The 16,817-nt window shown below is 34.1% G+C and overlaps 1 protein-coding gene across 6 annotated transcripts in view; it reads left to right on the forward strand.

Moving 5' to 3' along the window:
• SCYL2 (SCY1 like pseudokinase 2) overlaps positions 1-16,817 on the forward strand; it is a 54,737-nt gene that overhangs the window by 7,297 nt on the left and 30,623 nt on the right. For all 6 annotated transcript variants that reach the window (XM_019732110.2, XM_019732108.2, XM_019732105.2 and 3 more), the window contains exons 2-4: positions 5,920-6,120; positions 12,459-12,616; positions 15,411-15,555. In XM_019732110.2, the coding sequence (XP_019587669.1) occupies positions 5,944-6,120; positions 12,459-12,616; positions 15,411-15,555 (480 nt within the window). In that variant the 5' untranslated portion in view covers positions 5,920-5,943. The remainder of the gene's footprint in view (positions 1-5,919; positions 6,121-12,458; positions 12,617-15,410; positions 15,556-16,817) is intronic.

Consider the following 16,817-nt stretch of genomic DNA (forward strand, 5'->3'; position numbering starts at 1 on the left):
TTCAGGAAAGAGTAGTTGAAGATTTGAAGTTTGTTTAAACAAATTCTTTTTGTACCATGGACCCGTTTGACAATCTAGTGAAGCCTGTGGACCCCTTATTAGAGTAACATTTTAGGGTCAGCTTGTCAATTTCTACAAAAGCCCCTCGTATTCTGGTTGGATTGCCTTGAGTCTATACGTCGATGGAGAGAATTGACATATTAACAGTATTGAGTCCTCCAGTTCATGAGCACAATCTTTTCATTTATTTGTCTTCAATTTTGTCAGCAATTTTGTTGTTGTTTTTGTTGTATAAGTCTTGCATATCTTTTTAAATTTATCCATAGGTATTTCATAACCTTAAAATGGTATTTTTGAAATTTCAATGTTCAGTTGTCTGTTTCCAGTACATAGAAAATAGTCTTTTTAAAATGTACTGTTGTATTTTGCCACCATGCTAAACACACATATTAGTTCTAGTAGCTTTTTTATAGATTTCTTCTGACCTTCTATGTACATGATCATGTCATTTAGGAATAAGGAGATTTACTTCTTCCTTCCCAATCTGCATGCCTTTTATTTTGTTCTCTTTATTGTTTTGGCTAGGTCATCCATTAGAATATTGAATCGAAGTGGTAAAAGTAGATATCCTTACTTTGTTCCCAAACTTAGGGAGAAAATGATCTTTTATCTTAAATGTAATACTAGCGGTAGGTATTCAAATATGCCATTGATCAGATTAAGGAAGTTCCTTTCTGTTCCCAGTTTGCTGAGAGTTTTTATCATGAATGGGTATTGAATTCTGTTGAAAATTTTTATTGCCTTTAGTAAGATGATTTCTTTTCCCCATTATTCAGTTAACATGATGAATTACATGGATTGATTTTTGAGTGTTAAATCAACCTTGCATTCCTGAGATAAATCCCATTTGTTTGTGGGGTTGCATTTGTTGAATTTGATGTGCTAATAATTTTGTTAAGGATTTTTCCATGTTAATAAGGGATATTGGTGTTCAGTTTTTTTTCTTTTTTTTTTTTTAGGTGTCCAATTCTGTATTACATCATCTATAAATCCCATTGTGTGTTCACCACCCAGAAGTTTTCTTGTTATGTCATTATTCAGAGTTGGAATCAGGGCAATACAGACTCTGTAACATGAAACGGGCCTTGCTCTATTCTCTTCTGTTTTCTGGAAGAGTTTGTATGGACCTGGTATTATTTTTTCTTTAAATGTTTGATAGAATTCAGTAGTGATACCGTCTGAGCCTGGAGTTTTCTTTGTGGTAAGGATTGTAATTATGAATTGAATTTATTTTATATAGCATTATTATTCCTTCTTGAGTCAATTTTGGTAGTTGTTGCTTTCAAGGAATTTACTATTTCCAAGTTGTTGAATTAATTGGCATAAATAAGATCATTATATAACACCTTATTTAGAATCTGTAAGATTTATATAGAATTAGAATCTATACTATTTCCTCTATTTCTAATATTAGTCATTTGTATCTTCTTTTTTAAGCTAATCTAATTCACCTTTATTAGGGGAAATCATATGTGTTTATCAAGGTAGGCTTCATCATTGCAGGTACAGGCAGCGACATTTCAGCACACGCAGTCAGGACACATGGCTATACATATATCCCATGTTCAAAAATGACGGTCCACTCCTGAGTGGAGATTTTAGTATTATAATGAGGCATAATTAGGAAAGTTCATGAGGAGGTCACTGGAGGGTCTTTCAGGTTGCTCCAGCTGGTTCAGGCAGTTTCAGCTGGTTCACCCCCTGGTCTTGCGAAACATCCTGGGCTTGTTTCTACTCCGCCATCTTGACCAGAACCGCATGTGTGTCTTCTTTTTTAAGATTTTCTTAATGTAGCTAGAGGTTTATCTTTTTAAAAAAACAGATTTGGGCTTTATTGATGTTTTTTTCTTTTTTACTTCTCTATCAGAGTATTAAATTACATTAAATTTAGTCTGTTTCATTGATTTCTTCTCTTCCTTCTTTCTACATATTTTGAATTTAATTTTTTTTTCTCTTTTTTCCCCCCAGCTTCATAAAGTGGAAGCTTAGACGATTGATTTTGGACTACCCCCACCCCCCAATATAAATATTTAAAGCTACAAATTTCCCACAAGCACTGCTTTACTTATATCCCACAGATTTTTTTTATGTTGATTCTCTTAAAAATATTTAAAAGTTTTCACTGTGGTTTGTTTTTTAGCCTGTGGGTTATTTAGAAATGTTGTTAAATTTTCAAGTATTTTCATTTTTTTCCTAGATATTGATTACTGATTTCTAGTTTAATTTCATTGTGGTAAAAGAACATATATTTCAGTAGTTTTAAATATGTTGAGATGTATTTTATGGCCCAGTATATGGTCTGTCTTAGGGAATGTTCCATGTGTACATGAAAACAAAATCTTCTGTTGTGGAGTGTTTTAAGTCAGATTGTTTGACAGTGTTGTTCAGGTCTTCTGTATCCTTACCGAGTTTTTGTCTACCTTGATCTGTATATATCCATCTGTTACTGAGAGAGGACCCATGAAGTCTCAACTTTAATTGTGGATTTGTCTATTTCTTCTTTCAGTTCTATCAGTTTTTGCTTTATTTATTTTGAAGCTCTCTTACCGAGTGTGTACACAGTTAGGTTTGTTATGTCTTCTTGATGAATTAACAACTTTATCGTTATGAAATCCCCCTCTTTGTCTTGAAGCCTATTCTGTTATTAATATACTAGCCACTCCATCTTGGTATATTTTCACATTCTTTTTTAAATCATTTTGTAAAGTGGTTTTAAAGTAGGTTTCTTGTAAGCAGCAGATAGTTGGGTCTTGCTTTTTTATCTAGTTTGACAGTCTCTGCTTTTTAATTGGAATTTAAAATCATTTACACTTAATGCAGTTATTTAAATGGTTAGATTTTAAATCTATTTTGATATTTGTTTTCTATTTCTCACATTTGTTCTTTGTGCCTTTCTTCCTCTTTTCTTACTTCTTTTTGTATTCGGTTTACTTTAGGGTTCCATTTTATTTCCATTATTGGCTTTTTAGCTATATCTTTATTATTTTAGTTATTACTCTAGGGCTTATAATATGTCTTTAACTTGCTGCAGTCTACCTTCAAATGATGTTATGCTACCTCACATAAGAATATTTCAGCAATAAACTTTCATGTCTCCTCTCCTGTCCTTGGTTTGTTTTGTCATTTTTTTACTTAAGCACATTACACTTTTGTTAATTTTACTTTAAATGATCTGCTATATTTTAAAGTCAACATGAGAAGTGTTTTTTATATACCCACATAATTTTTATTTCCAGTATCCTTCATTCCTTTTGTAGATTGAGATTTCCATCTGGTTATCTTTTTCCTTCTGTTTAAAGGACTTCCTTTAATATAGTACCAATCGGTTGGCAACAGATTCTCTCAGATTTTGTTATTCTAAAAAAGTCTTTATTTCACATTTATTTTTTGAAGTATTTTCCCCCAGGACTTACAGAATTCTAGGTCAGTAATTTCTTTTAGGACTCATTCAGTTGTTTTCTTGCTTGCAGTTTCTAATGAGAAGCCTTGGGAAAATTCTTATCTTTGTTCCTCTCTATATAATTTGCCTGTTTTGTCTAGCTACTTTTAAGATTTTCTCTTAATCACTGATTTTTAGCTATTTGATATGACAAATCTAAGTATGGTGTTCTTTGTGTTTATCCTGCTTATGGTTCATTGAATTTCGTCGTGTTTTGTATAGTTTTCATTGAATTTGGAAAAATTTTAGCCGTTGTTTTTTTCAAGTATTTCTTCCTTTTCCCTCTTAATTTTGGGACCCAGTTATAGATGTTAGACCATGATATTGTCACTGAGACTTTGTTCATTTTTTTTTCAGCCTTTTACTCTACAGGTTTCGCTACTCTCTTTTTCTTATACTGTAATTTATTAATTACATCATCTGAATTTTTTATTTGAGATTTTCTTTTTTCATCTCTAGAACTTTCATTTGGGTTCTTTCCCCCCTTCTTCCGCCTCCCCCCGCCACACACACACACTCCAGTTCAAGCCGTAGTTTCTCAGTCGAGTTGTGTAGGACACAGCTCCCTGGCCCATGCTGGTGTTATGAGCCTTGCGCCCCGGCTGAGGAAGTCGGTTGCTGGTGGTCGATCGGCAGCTCCCAGCAGCTCTTGCTGCCCGCGGCCACTCATGCTGGCCACAGGAATGGCACAGGGTAGCCCACGGCAGCACACAGCAACCTGCGGCAGCCCACAGCTGCCCATGGCAGCTCACCGCAGCTCACGCCGACCTTCAGCTACTCACAGCAGCCCAGCTCCAGGGAGAGCTGTTGTTCACAATCTTAGCTGTAGAGGGCGCAGCTCACTGACCCATGTGGGAATCGAACCAGCAACCTCAGCATTAGGAGCACCGCGCTCCAACCACCTGAGTCACTTGGCCGGCCTGGGTTTTTTTAATATTCCATTTTCTTTCATTATGTTCATGCTTTCCTTTAAGTACTTGTACATGATAGCTTTTTAATGCCTTGGTTAATTCTATAATCTCTCGTTTTGGAATCTGTTTCTAGTGACTGATTTTGGTCTTGATTATGATCCCATTTTCTAGCTTCTTGGTGTATCTGGTTATTGAGTGCATGTTGAACATTGTAAATATTATATTGTTTAGTATCTGAAAATTTTGTCTTTCATGACTATTGGGTTTTGTTCTGGTAGGTAGTTAAGTAATTTGTGATTAGTTTGATCGTTTGAGGGTTGCTTTTAGTTTGTTAGGGCTGATTTCGAGCAGCTTTTAATCTAAGAACAGTGTGTCCTACTAGTAAGGCATGGTCCTGGGATTTCTACTGAATGCCTGGAATGATCAATGAGGACTCTTTCTAGCTGGTGAGAAATTAAATGATTTGCAGCCCGGCGCAAACTCTGGAGCAATTCAGCTCACAGCTCTGTAGTTGGTCCTTGCCTGAGCTGGTGCTATTTCACACCACGCATGTGCATCTTAGTATTCAGTAAAGCATCAAGGGGACCCCTATGCAATTTTCTGTAGCTCTGTTTCAGCAGAGTTTCTCTCTCTCTCTCTCTAAAAAAAAATTTCCCCCTTCTCTTTGAAATCCTCCCAGCCACCTCAGCATCCTTGATTTCAGTTTGCTTCCTCAACTTTTTAACTCAGCTAGACTGCTGCTTGGAATTCTGCTCTCTGGTCTGTAATTTGCATTGTGCCTCTTGGCAGAAAGCTGGGGCAGTCCTAGGGTTCACCTTAATTTGCTTTCTCACTGGGATCATATAGCTGTGCTGCCTGTTCAGTGTATGAAATGTTTCCTATATATGCTTTGTCCATTTTGTAGTTGTTCAAAATGAGAGGGTACATTCAGTCTTTGTTCTTCGATTATGGCCAGAAGTGTGTAAAATTTTAAAAGTATTTTGTGACCTACTGTTTGTGCATGTTTTATTGTCCTTCTGTCATCAGTTCTTTTCTTTTAGAAAATATTTTCAAATGATTTCATAGTTCAACAGCAATTTTAATGAACAGAACTTTTATAAAATACAAATTTATTCCTTAGTATAACATTAACTCCTTTCAACCATTTTTATATGGTTGTTTTTAGTGTGAAGGAAGATTCAGACACTTTACACCAGTGTAAGTCTTAAAGGGTCCAAGTTATACTCTTCTAGTTGAATAACATTCATGTCAGTGTCAAATGTGAATATGTCTTTCTCTCTTCCTGGGCTGTCACAATTGAAGTTGAGGGAGCAGTTTGGTTCCTATACTTATATTTGCATCCAAGTTATATTGGGTTCTCTAAAGACCAAACCAACATGTAGCTTTTATCTATAGGACTGTTTTGCTCATTGTTTGGGTATACTAAGCTTTTTGGACTAAATCATGAATGTTAAGTGCTTAAACAAGTAAAAACAAGTGATCACAGCTCCCCTATCCCTCTGTTTCTAGGTAACTGTAGCCAGTATTGCAGCCATGGAGTCCATGCTTAATAAGTTGAAGAATACTGTTACGAAAGTGACAGCTGATGTCACTAGTGCTGTAATGGGAAATCCTGTCACTAGAGAATTCGATGTTGGTCGACACATTGCCAGTGGTGGCAATGGACTAGCTTGGAAGATATTTAATGGCACAAAAAAGTCAACAAAACAGGTAAGTTTTAATTGAGTCTAAGTGGAAAAAACACATGCTAGTAAGTACCATAAGGTGTGTGTATGCATGTTTATTTTAAGAAATGCCAAAAGTGGTGGGTTCTTTAGTTCTCTTTTCACCTAATGAAGTCTACAAAAACAAATGCTTCTAAACACACCCTGAATCTCCTGGTTATGAATATATTGTTTGATGTATCATCTCATAATTTTGCTTACTTAATAAATGTATCAGTTGAGCAAATGTGTATTTATTAAATATTATAAATCAGTTGAGCAAATGTGTATTTATTAAATATTAAAATAGATTTTAACATTTAGTGAAGTGTATGTTTTAGAATAAAAATTGTCATTTTCCTTTTCATATTTGTCAATAAGTTGTTGGTAAAAATACCCAGTTAAAATTTTCTGACATTAAAATGCATTCTTATTTAGTGCATTCTTACTCCCTTTTTTATTCTATAGCCTTCTAGGAAATAGACTTTTATAATATTCTTTTGTGTTTAATCTGATAGTTTTTACCATCATAATGGGATACATTTGTGGAGTATAATCAGTAATGTGTCTAAGGATATTGATTTCAAAGTTATTTTAAAACTAACTGTTCTTATAGTGAGGGGTAGTTTGAATGAGTTGTATTATTTTTTTTAAATTTGATTTAAGAGACCAACAGATGGTTCTTAGAAATGTGGAGGATCGTTAGTGTTATATTTTACTAATAGCTTTCTGTTAGAATTGTTAAAGATTTGAAAAAGTTTGCATACTTAAAACCTCTATAGAAGGATGTTCTTTAAAAAGAAAAGTCACCATTTCCAAAAGTACTTTTACTTCTCTACAAGCGAAACATTTGGATTGTAAGACTTAATGAGATTTATTACACATATTTTTCCAGTGACTGTAACAGTCATACAATTGTGAGTTTGTATTATTTGTCACTTTTTCAAAATCAGCTTATTTCCTACATAAGTATATTGAATTAGCTTTGATTATCCTTTTATGAAGTGGGAATCTTGGCCCTGTGATAGATTGCTGGTATGTGGTCTGTACCTGACCTATAAATCTGTCGTTTGGTTGGAAGTCTAAATCCAAAGTTCTGTATTTTAAATGTTGATTGATTTGTCATTTTTGAACATTGTTTTTTCTTTCAATTCACCAAAAGCTCATCCACAAAATAAGTGATTTCTTGAGTATTGACTACTTACGTGTAAAAAGCCATTAATCAGGTCATAAGTTATGTAATGACCAACCTCCAACATTAGCACAAATTGCTTTTATAATCAATTATACAGGGGAAAATGAAAAAGCACCAAATTTACCAAATTTTGTGTTACTTATTAAGGATGTGGTAACATAATAGTGTTTTTGTCCTTAACCAAAAGCATTCTAGGTATTTGGGTTTTAAATAGCAGTTCGTATGCTGACCTCTGATAATATTGGAGCTTCTGTTGCTGCTCATAGAACATGAGAACAGGCACAATTAATAGATAATTGATTAGATATTGCATAATAATACAGCAATTCTCAATTGCTAAAACTGGGTTTTCTTAGGAAACCTTACTACAATCCTCCCTCTCCCCCCAAAAAAATTTATTGCTTTGAGGAAAAAGGTAGTTTGGGAATATTTCAGTGCTCTCTATGAATATGGTTTTGAATTTTTTTCTTTGCCTCTTTCAGACCTCAGGGGTCAGACTTGATTATTCTGTCTGGCCCACTGGCTATTTCCTTAAGGAACAGCTAAGTCTCTAACTACTTTGGCATTGTAGCCTCATTTTAATTTCTCAACTATATGAAAAATTGTAATTCTTTCCCAGTTTCCTCATTTTTATTAAAAGGGAGTCATAGGTAATCTAGAGCTATGCTATCCAATATGGTGGCCACAAGCTACATATGGCTGTTTCAATTATTTAAAATTAAATAAAATTAAATTCAGTTCCTTAGTTCCACTGGTCACATTTCAAATGCTCCATAGCCACATGTGGCTAGGATTACCATATATGAAAATGAGAGAAAAATAATGGACAAGGGTACTCACCTTAGTCCTTTTTTTCCCCATAAAGGAACATTGAAGCTGAGAATATCTTTCTTACCGTCTCAGCCTTTCTTGATCTAGCATACAGTGTACTTGATTGCAGTGGTGTTTTGTAGCAGAATATATGATCTTAAATTTGACTCTGAGGTAGACACCAGATTAGGAACTTTGGGCTAGGAGATTCTCATACCTAGTTTTAATAGTTAAAAATACATGTTTTCTAGCTCAATATGACAGTGAAATAAATCCTGTGATATTTAAGCCATTATACTTAAAGTTTGTTTTTTTCTCTTTCTCCTCAAATGCGTTTCACTTTTTTTTACATAATCTTCAGGAAAAGTATCACAACATAACATTGTCCAAAAAACACAAAAAAACACACAATATTTCCAAGTTAAAAGAATCCTTATATAAGTAGTATTTTCAGGTTTTGTATACCCTTTGAAAGATTATCTGTGTATTTTTCCTAGGGTTATTTCAAGTTCACTTTAGTACATGCTGAATTACAATTATAATTTTCAAATCATGTACAACTTTTGACTTTTTAATGTACATGTTTGAAGGCCTTTGAGAAGAGTAGTAATAACATGTACAGAACATCAAAAGTACGTATTTGTGAAACCTGAATGCAGCAAGATGAATTGGTAAATAAAAATGTACCTGTGTGGCTGGTAACTTCATTGTACCTGATTAGACATTTGTATTATTATTCTGGCCTTCTGCTTCCAAAAGTCTATTTCTGTTGGTTTTGAAAGACATTCTTTGAAGAAACACCTCATAATGAGTAATTTATGAAAGTGAAATGAAAGATTCCTGAGACTCTTTAAGACATTTTTTGCAGTTCTTGGGACAATTTTGTATACAAAATAAACAATTAAGATTGTAAAAAGTTATTATTTGGATAAACTTAAGCGAATACAATATGCAAACATGTTGAAATGGCTAGATCTTTTAATGATACCTTATTAGCATTTGAAGATTCTATTTAGGCTTATGTATTTTTCAGTTTCTTTTTTGAGTGTTCGTTTATAAGCAGCTCTTTTAGTTCCTAGCCATTACTCTTTCTAGAATCTCAGTAGAGATGCTGAAGACATTTCAAAGTGACATTTAGGGAATAAAAATTGTGTCTCTTTAAATTTTGTAAATATAAACTTATTTTTAAGAACCGATACAATATAGTGCATAAATCATGAGTGTACAGCATGATGAATGTTCACAGTGGACACACTCGTGTAACCAACACCCAGATCAAGAAAACATTGCTAATACACGTGTCTTCTCAGGTACCCGTCCCCTCCCCTCCCCGACCACCACCACCACCTTCTCTCCAGGGATAACTGCTACCCTGTCCTTTGGCACTGCAGAATAATTTTGCTTGGTTTTGAACTTTATTTAAATGGAACCATGATGTGGACTCTTGTGTTTAGCTCCTTTTCCTTAAATGTTTGTTCATGAAATATATCTATGTTGTTGAACATAGTAGTTTTTCTTTTATTGATATATGTTATGAACATTTTTGTATGTGCCATTGACGTATATGACACATTACCTAGATAGGGTAAATGATAAGTTAGTCCTATATCAAAAGATACAGCTTCCATTTGGGTAAATATTAGTTTTTAGAATAATTTTGTTTAAAGCTAAGCTATTGAAAAAATATTTTTTAGTGGATAACTTTCTTTGCTAATATAGTTTAAAGACTACGAAGTGAATAAGTAAACAATAGAGTGCTAAATGTTACTTACATTCTGTTTTAGTGATTTTTGTATAAAAAAAGAGCCTCAAATTTTAATTAGAGTTAATAGTTGTTGAATTTTAAATGGAAGATATATTGATGATTGCACTACATTGTCTTTTCTGTATGTTTGGAAATTTTCATAATGAAAAGTTGAAAAATATTTTAATTCAAGATGATAATGAAAAGCCTCTAATAATTGCTTATTTTTATTGACTATCAGTAGGCAATAAGCGTCTGAGTGTTTTCTAGGTATATAGTATCTTCTGTGGTGACTACAGAGATATTTAAGGCATAGTTTCTTTCTTCAAGAAGCTTGTAATACATATAAGGTGGCAGGATTTTTACACAAGTGATAATGTATTAGCAGAGTGGGTAGCATAGTGAAGTAGTAGAAAGAAAACACAAATTAGAAATTGGATGTTAAGACTATCTGTTCTGATCAAAGATTTTGAGGTTCAGGCTGAGAGTTTTCTCTTAGGAAGTCAGTATGAGGCCCAAAGGGTTAGTTAATTAGTAACAACTTAGTTGAAATTGGTTCATTTTAATAAGTTCCAACTAATTGGAACAAAGAAAATATTTTTAAAGTAGTTGATAACCTATTGTGACCCATGTAGGAATCTTTCATCTTTGACCTAAAACAATAAATAAATGAGAAAATATTGCGTTGTTTCTTTCCTTTATGAACTGCAGTGTTCCTTCCTCCTTCAGAGTGGCAAAACTGCAAGAGCGCCAGCCATTTCATATGATCTTTTTTTTAAGATGTAAAACATCTTGAAAAAATAAACACATTTAAATTAGATGCACTTATAAAATGTGTTATAGCAGAACACTTACTAAAATAAGATTGTGAACATGAATAGTGAGATAGGAACCTGAACATCTAGGTCATTTGTTTTTAGTTCAAATTAACATTACATAACACTCTTAGCTCCTGGTTGTCTTGTGTCTCATAATGAGCAAAAGAGCTAAGATTATGTGTTTATATATCAGTGCTCTTTAAAGTGCTCATTGAAATGATGGTTTTCCTGAAGGCATATGTCATGTTTTACTGGGGTGCTCCATATGTGTTGGCCCTGTGTTATTTCTGGGAAGACAGAATGGTGTATTGGGTAAGAATGTGGTCGCTCAAGTTAGACTGACTAGTTTTAAATGTTGATTCTCATCTTACCAATTGGGAAGTCTTAGATAATACACTTATCATCTTCACAATCCCCTCATCTGTAAAGTAAGGATAATAACTTGTCTCATAAGATCGTTGTGAGGAATGGAATAATTCCTAAAAAGTACACAGATGTTTGCGGAATGGGATTTTAAAATTGAGTTACTAAATAGTCCCTTTATGTTACCATTTTTTTTGACACTCAATTGTCTAGTACCCTTAACTTACGTATTTATATATACATACAAGTATATACATACATGTGGGAGGTGAAGGAGAGAGAGATTGCGAGCCTCCAACTTAAAACAAATTGTATTTGAGAAATGTACTGGCTTGAAATTCTGCAGTGAATCTCTGTTAGGTGATTAGGTTGCCAGGCTAACTCATGAAAACAGTAATCATAATGTGGCAAAAATAATTAGAGAACAGCAGTAAAATGGAAAGATACTGTCTTGGATATTGATAGTTTAGTAGTAGTACATTTAATTAGAGGCTTTTGAAAGAGACTTGTGGAAATGCTGGAAGGTCCATTCAAAAATCTTTCGAAGAATTTTGGAAGGCTAGCATTCATTCTTTGCTAATTTTGCTTCCAGTTTCATCAGTTTTCTTTGCATTTAGGTTGGAGATCTAGCATCACTGATGTAGTTCCCAGTAGTAGTAGTATGTCAACTATCAATAAGGCTATTTTTTGACTGATTTGCTAAGATTGGGTAACTGGATGGGAACTTTTTTTGGGGGGTAACAGAGAATGAAAGAAAGAAGATAGTTAAGGAAGATGTGTGATTTTAGTAGTATGAAAAAAGCTGTGAATGATCTTAAAGAGAAGCAACAGGGGGGCATTTTCCTGTACTGGTACCCATTCCCAGTTTCTACCCATAACAAGATGGGAACAGGGTAGAAGGAGAGACAGAGACAGAGACAGAGAGATTATAGGTTATTCATATGTAAAAGGAGCTTATAAATTGGGTTTTTGTGTAAACAAGCACTCTGACATGCACAACCTCTCTTTCAAAAAGCATTTCAAAATTTTGTAGTGTACTCCAGGGTTATCATTATGAATAGCATTTTGAATTTTTAAATATTTCAACTTTTATTTGAATTCTGGTTATATAAGAGATTAATAAATAGGGGACAATACATTATACACAGTTTATGCATACCTCTGATACCAGCGTTCAACGATGGAGATTTTTCCTATGTTTTCCTTAGATGAGGGCTCTGGGTCTCATACCTTTAAAAATATTTAGATTTACTAATCATGAAGAAGCCAACTGTTCAATACCAAAGAAGTATTAAATAGTGCTAAAATTTCCATGGCATTAGTTTTTAGTTATTTGTAGATGGTGACACTTAAATAAATTTTTTATTACTTTCATATATTCTTGATTAAAATTAGTTACACAATTCTTTTCATAGGAAGTGGCAGTTTTTGTCTTTGACAAAAAGCTGATTGATAAATATCAAAAATTTGAAAAGGATCAAATCATCGATTCTCTAAAACGAGGAGTCCAACAGTTAACTCGACTACGACACCCTCGACTTCTTACTGTCCAGCATCCTTTAGAAGAATCCAGGTAAATTTTTATAAAGGCTTACATAAGAGACTTCCTGAACACAAAGTTGAAAATGACTTTATATATGATATCTGTCTATATAGTACACTGCTAGTGAAAAATTCTTATAAACTGAATGTTGAGTTCCTATGGATTAGTTATTTCCCTAAAATTTATTTGCATATTCTATGTATGTGTGTATTTTTGAAATATTAAGTAAAGCTTTCTTCACATTTGCCATGAGTCTGTTTGCTCATTCTGTGCTCAGCACTACAGTAGTCAAAACGGAAGATGCAAGAGATGTATAGAATATAGTCCCTGCCTGGAAGTAGCTGTCTTTGTTAATTTGCTAGAATTTCTTGTGCCCTTTTCATTGATTCACTATTTGGGGGTTATTTTTGTATGTATTCCAGGTATTGTTCTAGACATTTAACCTTCTGCTGTGCCCAGTATGTCAGTCCATAGCCCTCAGTTACTCTACCATCCATTTTGCTCAAGGATGAGCCTAGAAACTGTTGCTGAGAATGATAAGAAAATGAAATCTATGTTGTGTAACCTTAACTGCAGTGCTTTTAATGTGCCACAGATACCCTAGCTATATAAACCTTTTCCACATCACTCGTAACCCCTAATTTATTCCTTTCTGTCTTCCTGCATAGCAGACTGTATTTCCCTCTTAATTCAGAAGATGCTAACCAAATGGTTTGCCAGTTGTGTTCATGGACCCACGGATTTTAAGGATGGGGGAGGAACAGGAAGGTGGAGAAAGAGAGGGTAGGGTTCCAGACTTCCCAGTCCTCTTCAAACGGGACAGTTTTGTTGCTTTTATCTATTTTATATATTGGATTTCTGCGTAATTCTTACTTTGGAATCTTCAATAAACCACTACCACTACCCTCTACCCCCAAAGGCACAAGATCCTTTCTTTCAGCCTAAGAGAATAAAACCTAGTATTTGCTATGTGAAAAATTGTACTAAATGCTTTATATTTGTTTATTCTCACAATTAGATAGAAGAACTGAGAGACAGAGACCTTACTTAAGCCACATAACGGTGTCCGGATTATGAGCCCATGTCCCCCGCCCCCACACTGTACCATGCTGTGCCAACCCAGAAATATGCTCATATGTCTCTTATTATATAATTTGTATTGCCCTTCTGTTCATGAAAAAAACCAGAAGAAGACGCCAGTTGTCTCTGAGGTAGCACTCACTGTTGTGAGCCCTCTGTCCCTAAGTTTGGCTTGCCACACTTGTCCTGAGCCTCCTGAGTCCGTATTTGTCGCACTATTTCCCTGAAGAGTTTACCATCAGGTTCTGTAGTGTCACCTATCAGAGTACCGCCTGTCTTTCTTATTTTAACTTGTATTGACATGTCTTATATTTCACTATTACGTTTTAAGTCTCTTGAATGGAGAAGGATGAATATTTTATGTTTTTCTCTTTTCCTGCAGCTTCTAGTATATGATTTAAATATTATAGAACTAGGGACTTACTGGCAATCATAAAGAAAGACAATTCAAAGATTACTTTAATGCTTTTTATTGTTAAGTTGTAAAAATTGCAGTAGCATTGATAGAAACAGAGAAGGAAAAAATAACTTCCAGTTTTTAATGAATTAATAAAACAGAGATGACACTGGAACTACCCAAAAGAAATGTGCTATGGGAAGAATCAAAGCCCAGAGTTGGTGATGTGTATGGGGGTAAATAACACAGAGGCAGCCATTAAAACTATGAAAAAAAATGAATTTTTCAAGAGCATGAGGGAAAAGCAGAGTACTGAGTACAGAACTTGAATTGTAGAGGGGAAAGAAGAGCCAGGGAGGAAAAGCTGGAGGGATCATTGTCATGTGGCAGTACCTTATAGTTCTCCATTGCCAGAGCCGAAGCCAAGCCAGAACATTGTTAGGACTTGCATCTCAAACGTGTGGTCATTTAATAGTGTTAGTAAGCATTTGTGGAGTTTCCGTGCTAGTCATTGTACTGCTGACTTGACATGCATTATCTCTTTTGGTCTTCACAATGACCCCTCAAGGTGGTCTTTTATCACCATTTTACAGATGAGCAAAGTGAGGCTCACAGCCATGGTGTCAGAGTCGTCATGTCAAGGAATAGGGCTGTTGGGACTTGAAGTCCAGTATTTGTCCTCAGAGCCTGAGCTCTTGGGCATGATTTTATAAAGCTATTGAATATTAATGTCTAACATTTTCTGAATATCTAAATATCCCTATACATCAAAGAGCAGTACTTAAAAACATTTTGAAATCGTGATACCTTTCAAAGTGATACATAAAATAGATAAAAGTAAAGCTGCTCTGATTGAACTGGTCATTGGGGACCTGGAGCCATGCCCAGTCTCTCTTCCTGACTCCTCTTGCTCCAGAGGCATCTGTGGGAAATCTACAGGTTCCTTTGAGATAGTCTGAAAACTATAGCCTTACAAATAAGGGTAATATCATTGATTGGTATTATGTAGCAGTATTTTAAATTAATTCATTTGTTTTCTATAAAGAATAACAGTCATTCAAAAAGCAGAGTTGAAATGTTTTAGTCCCTGACTTCTTAAGTTTTAAAAAATGGATCACAACTGTTACAGCACTTCATTTAAAAGACTGTTGAATGATTTATCCAGTATAATTCATAGACAAAGCTTCCTGACTTTGTTCTGTTGGTTTAAATGTGTTATGTTAATGCTGAAAATAAATCTGAAAGTTTACCTTCTTGTTGATAGTTTAAGAGGACCACTTTTATGTATTTGATTTTGATAATGTGGAAAGAATGATAGTAATTAACTCTTTTTCTTTTTTAAAACAGGGATTGCTTGGCATTTTGTACAGAACCAGTTTTTGCTAGTTTAGCCAATGTTCTAGGTAACTGGGAAAATCTACCTTCCCCTGTGTCTCCAGACATTAAGGATTATAAACTTTATGATGTAGAAACCAAATATGGTTTGCTTCAGGTATGTATTTTTATTCGTCATGTGAGTTTTTTCTTCAAAATTGTTTTTGACTATTTCAAACTTATTAGCTACTTTATTCTATTAGCTTATTAGCTACTTTTGGCTATTTCAAACTTATAAACTACTTTATGTAAACCTTAGTAATTTAAAAATTATTTCTGTGTTCTAGAATTTTTCCATAGTTTATTTCTAGGCTTAAGTTATATTTTAATTGTATGAAACAAAGCATTGGTAACCTTTGGAGAAGGTCACTTATTAACTAGTGGATGGCACAGTTCCCTTTTGATGTTTTTTTGACTTTTAAACCTTGTGAATATAACAAAACATTAAACTGAAACAATAAAGTACTTAATAAAAAATTATATGATTAAATAAATTATTTATTAGGTGTAAGGAGATGTAGCTTTTTCATATATGTCCACTTCTGATTTTCCTTTCCCTGAATAGCAAAATATCTTCAGCTTTATAGAGTCAATTTATACAGTAGATTGTTACTTCTTTGGGGACAGCGATCATTTTATTTTTTAACAGCTTATTAAGGTATAATTAATTGCCATACAGTGAACGTCATGTATTCGAAACACTCAGTTTTATAAGTTTATAAACCATCACCACAATCAAAATAATGCACATATCCATGACTCCCCAAAGTTTCCTCATACCCCTTATAGTCCCTCCCCCCTGCTCTTTGCTATGTTTCAATCTCTTGTCCTAGGAAACCACTGACCTGCTTTCTGTCACTATGAATTGGTTTATAGTTTCTAGAATTTTATAAATGGAATCATACACTATGTACTCTTTTGTCCTCTCTTCTTTTAATCAATTTAATTATTTTCAGATTCATCTTTATTGTTATGCATATCAGTACTTTTTTATTGCTAAAAAGTAGTCCATTGTATGCATAGACCATAGTTTATCCAATCACCTATTGATGGTCATTTGACTTATTTCCAATTTTTGACTATTGCAAATAAAGCTGCTATTAACATTCATGTATAAGTTTTGTATGGACATATGCTTTCATTTCTTTTGATTAAATACCTAGAGAAACGGCTAGATCAAATGTGGGTGTGCATGTACACACACACACACATACATATACACAAACTGCGGCTGCCAAAAAAATGTATACAAGTGGAACTTTGGTCAACGTTGCTCAAGCAGTAGTTTACTGTAATCAGAAGTGTCCGGACACTGATGGTAACCACCTTGAGCCCCTCTTGTAATTGCAGAAGTCAAACATGACTTGTACTCATCTTTTT

Source organism: Rhinolophus sinicus, linkage group LG02 (assembly GCF_036562045.2).
Source record: "Rhinolophus sinicus isolate RSC01 linkage group LG02, ASM3656204v1, whole genome shotgun sequence".
NCBI classification, from domain to species: domain Eukaryota; kingdom Metazoa; phylum Chordata; class Mammalia; order Chiroptera; family Rhinolophidae; genus Rhinolophus; species Rhinolophus sinicus.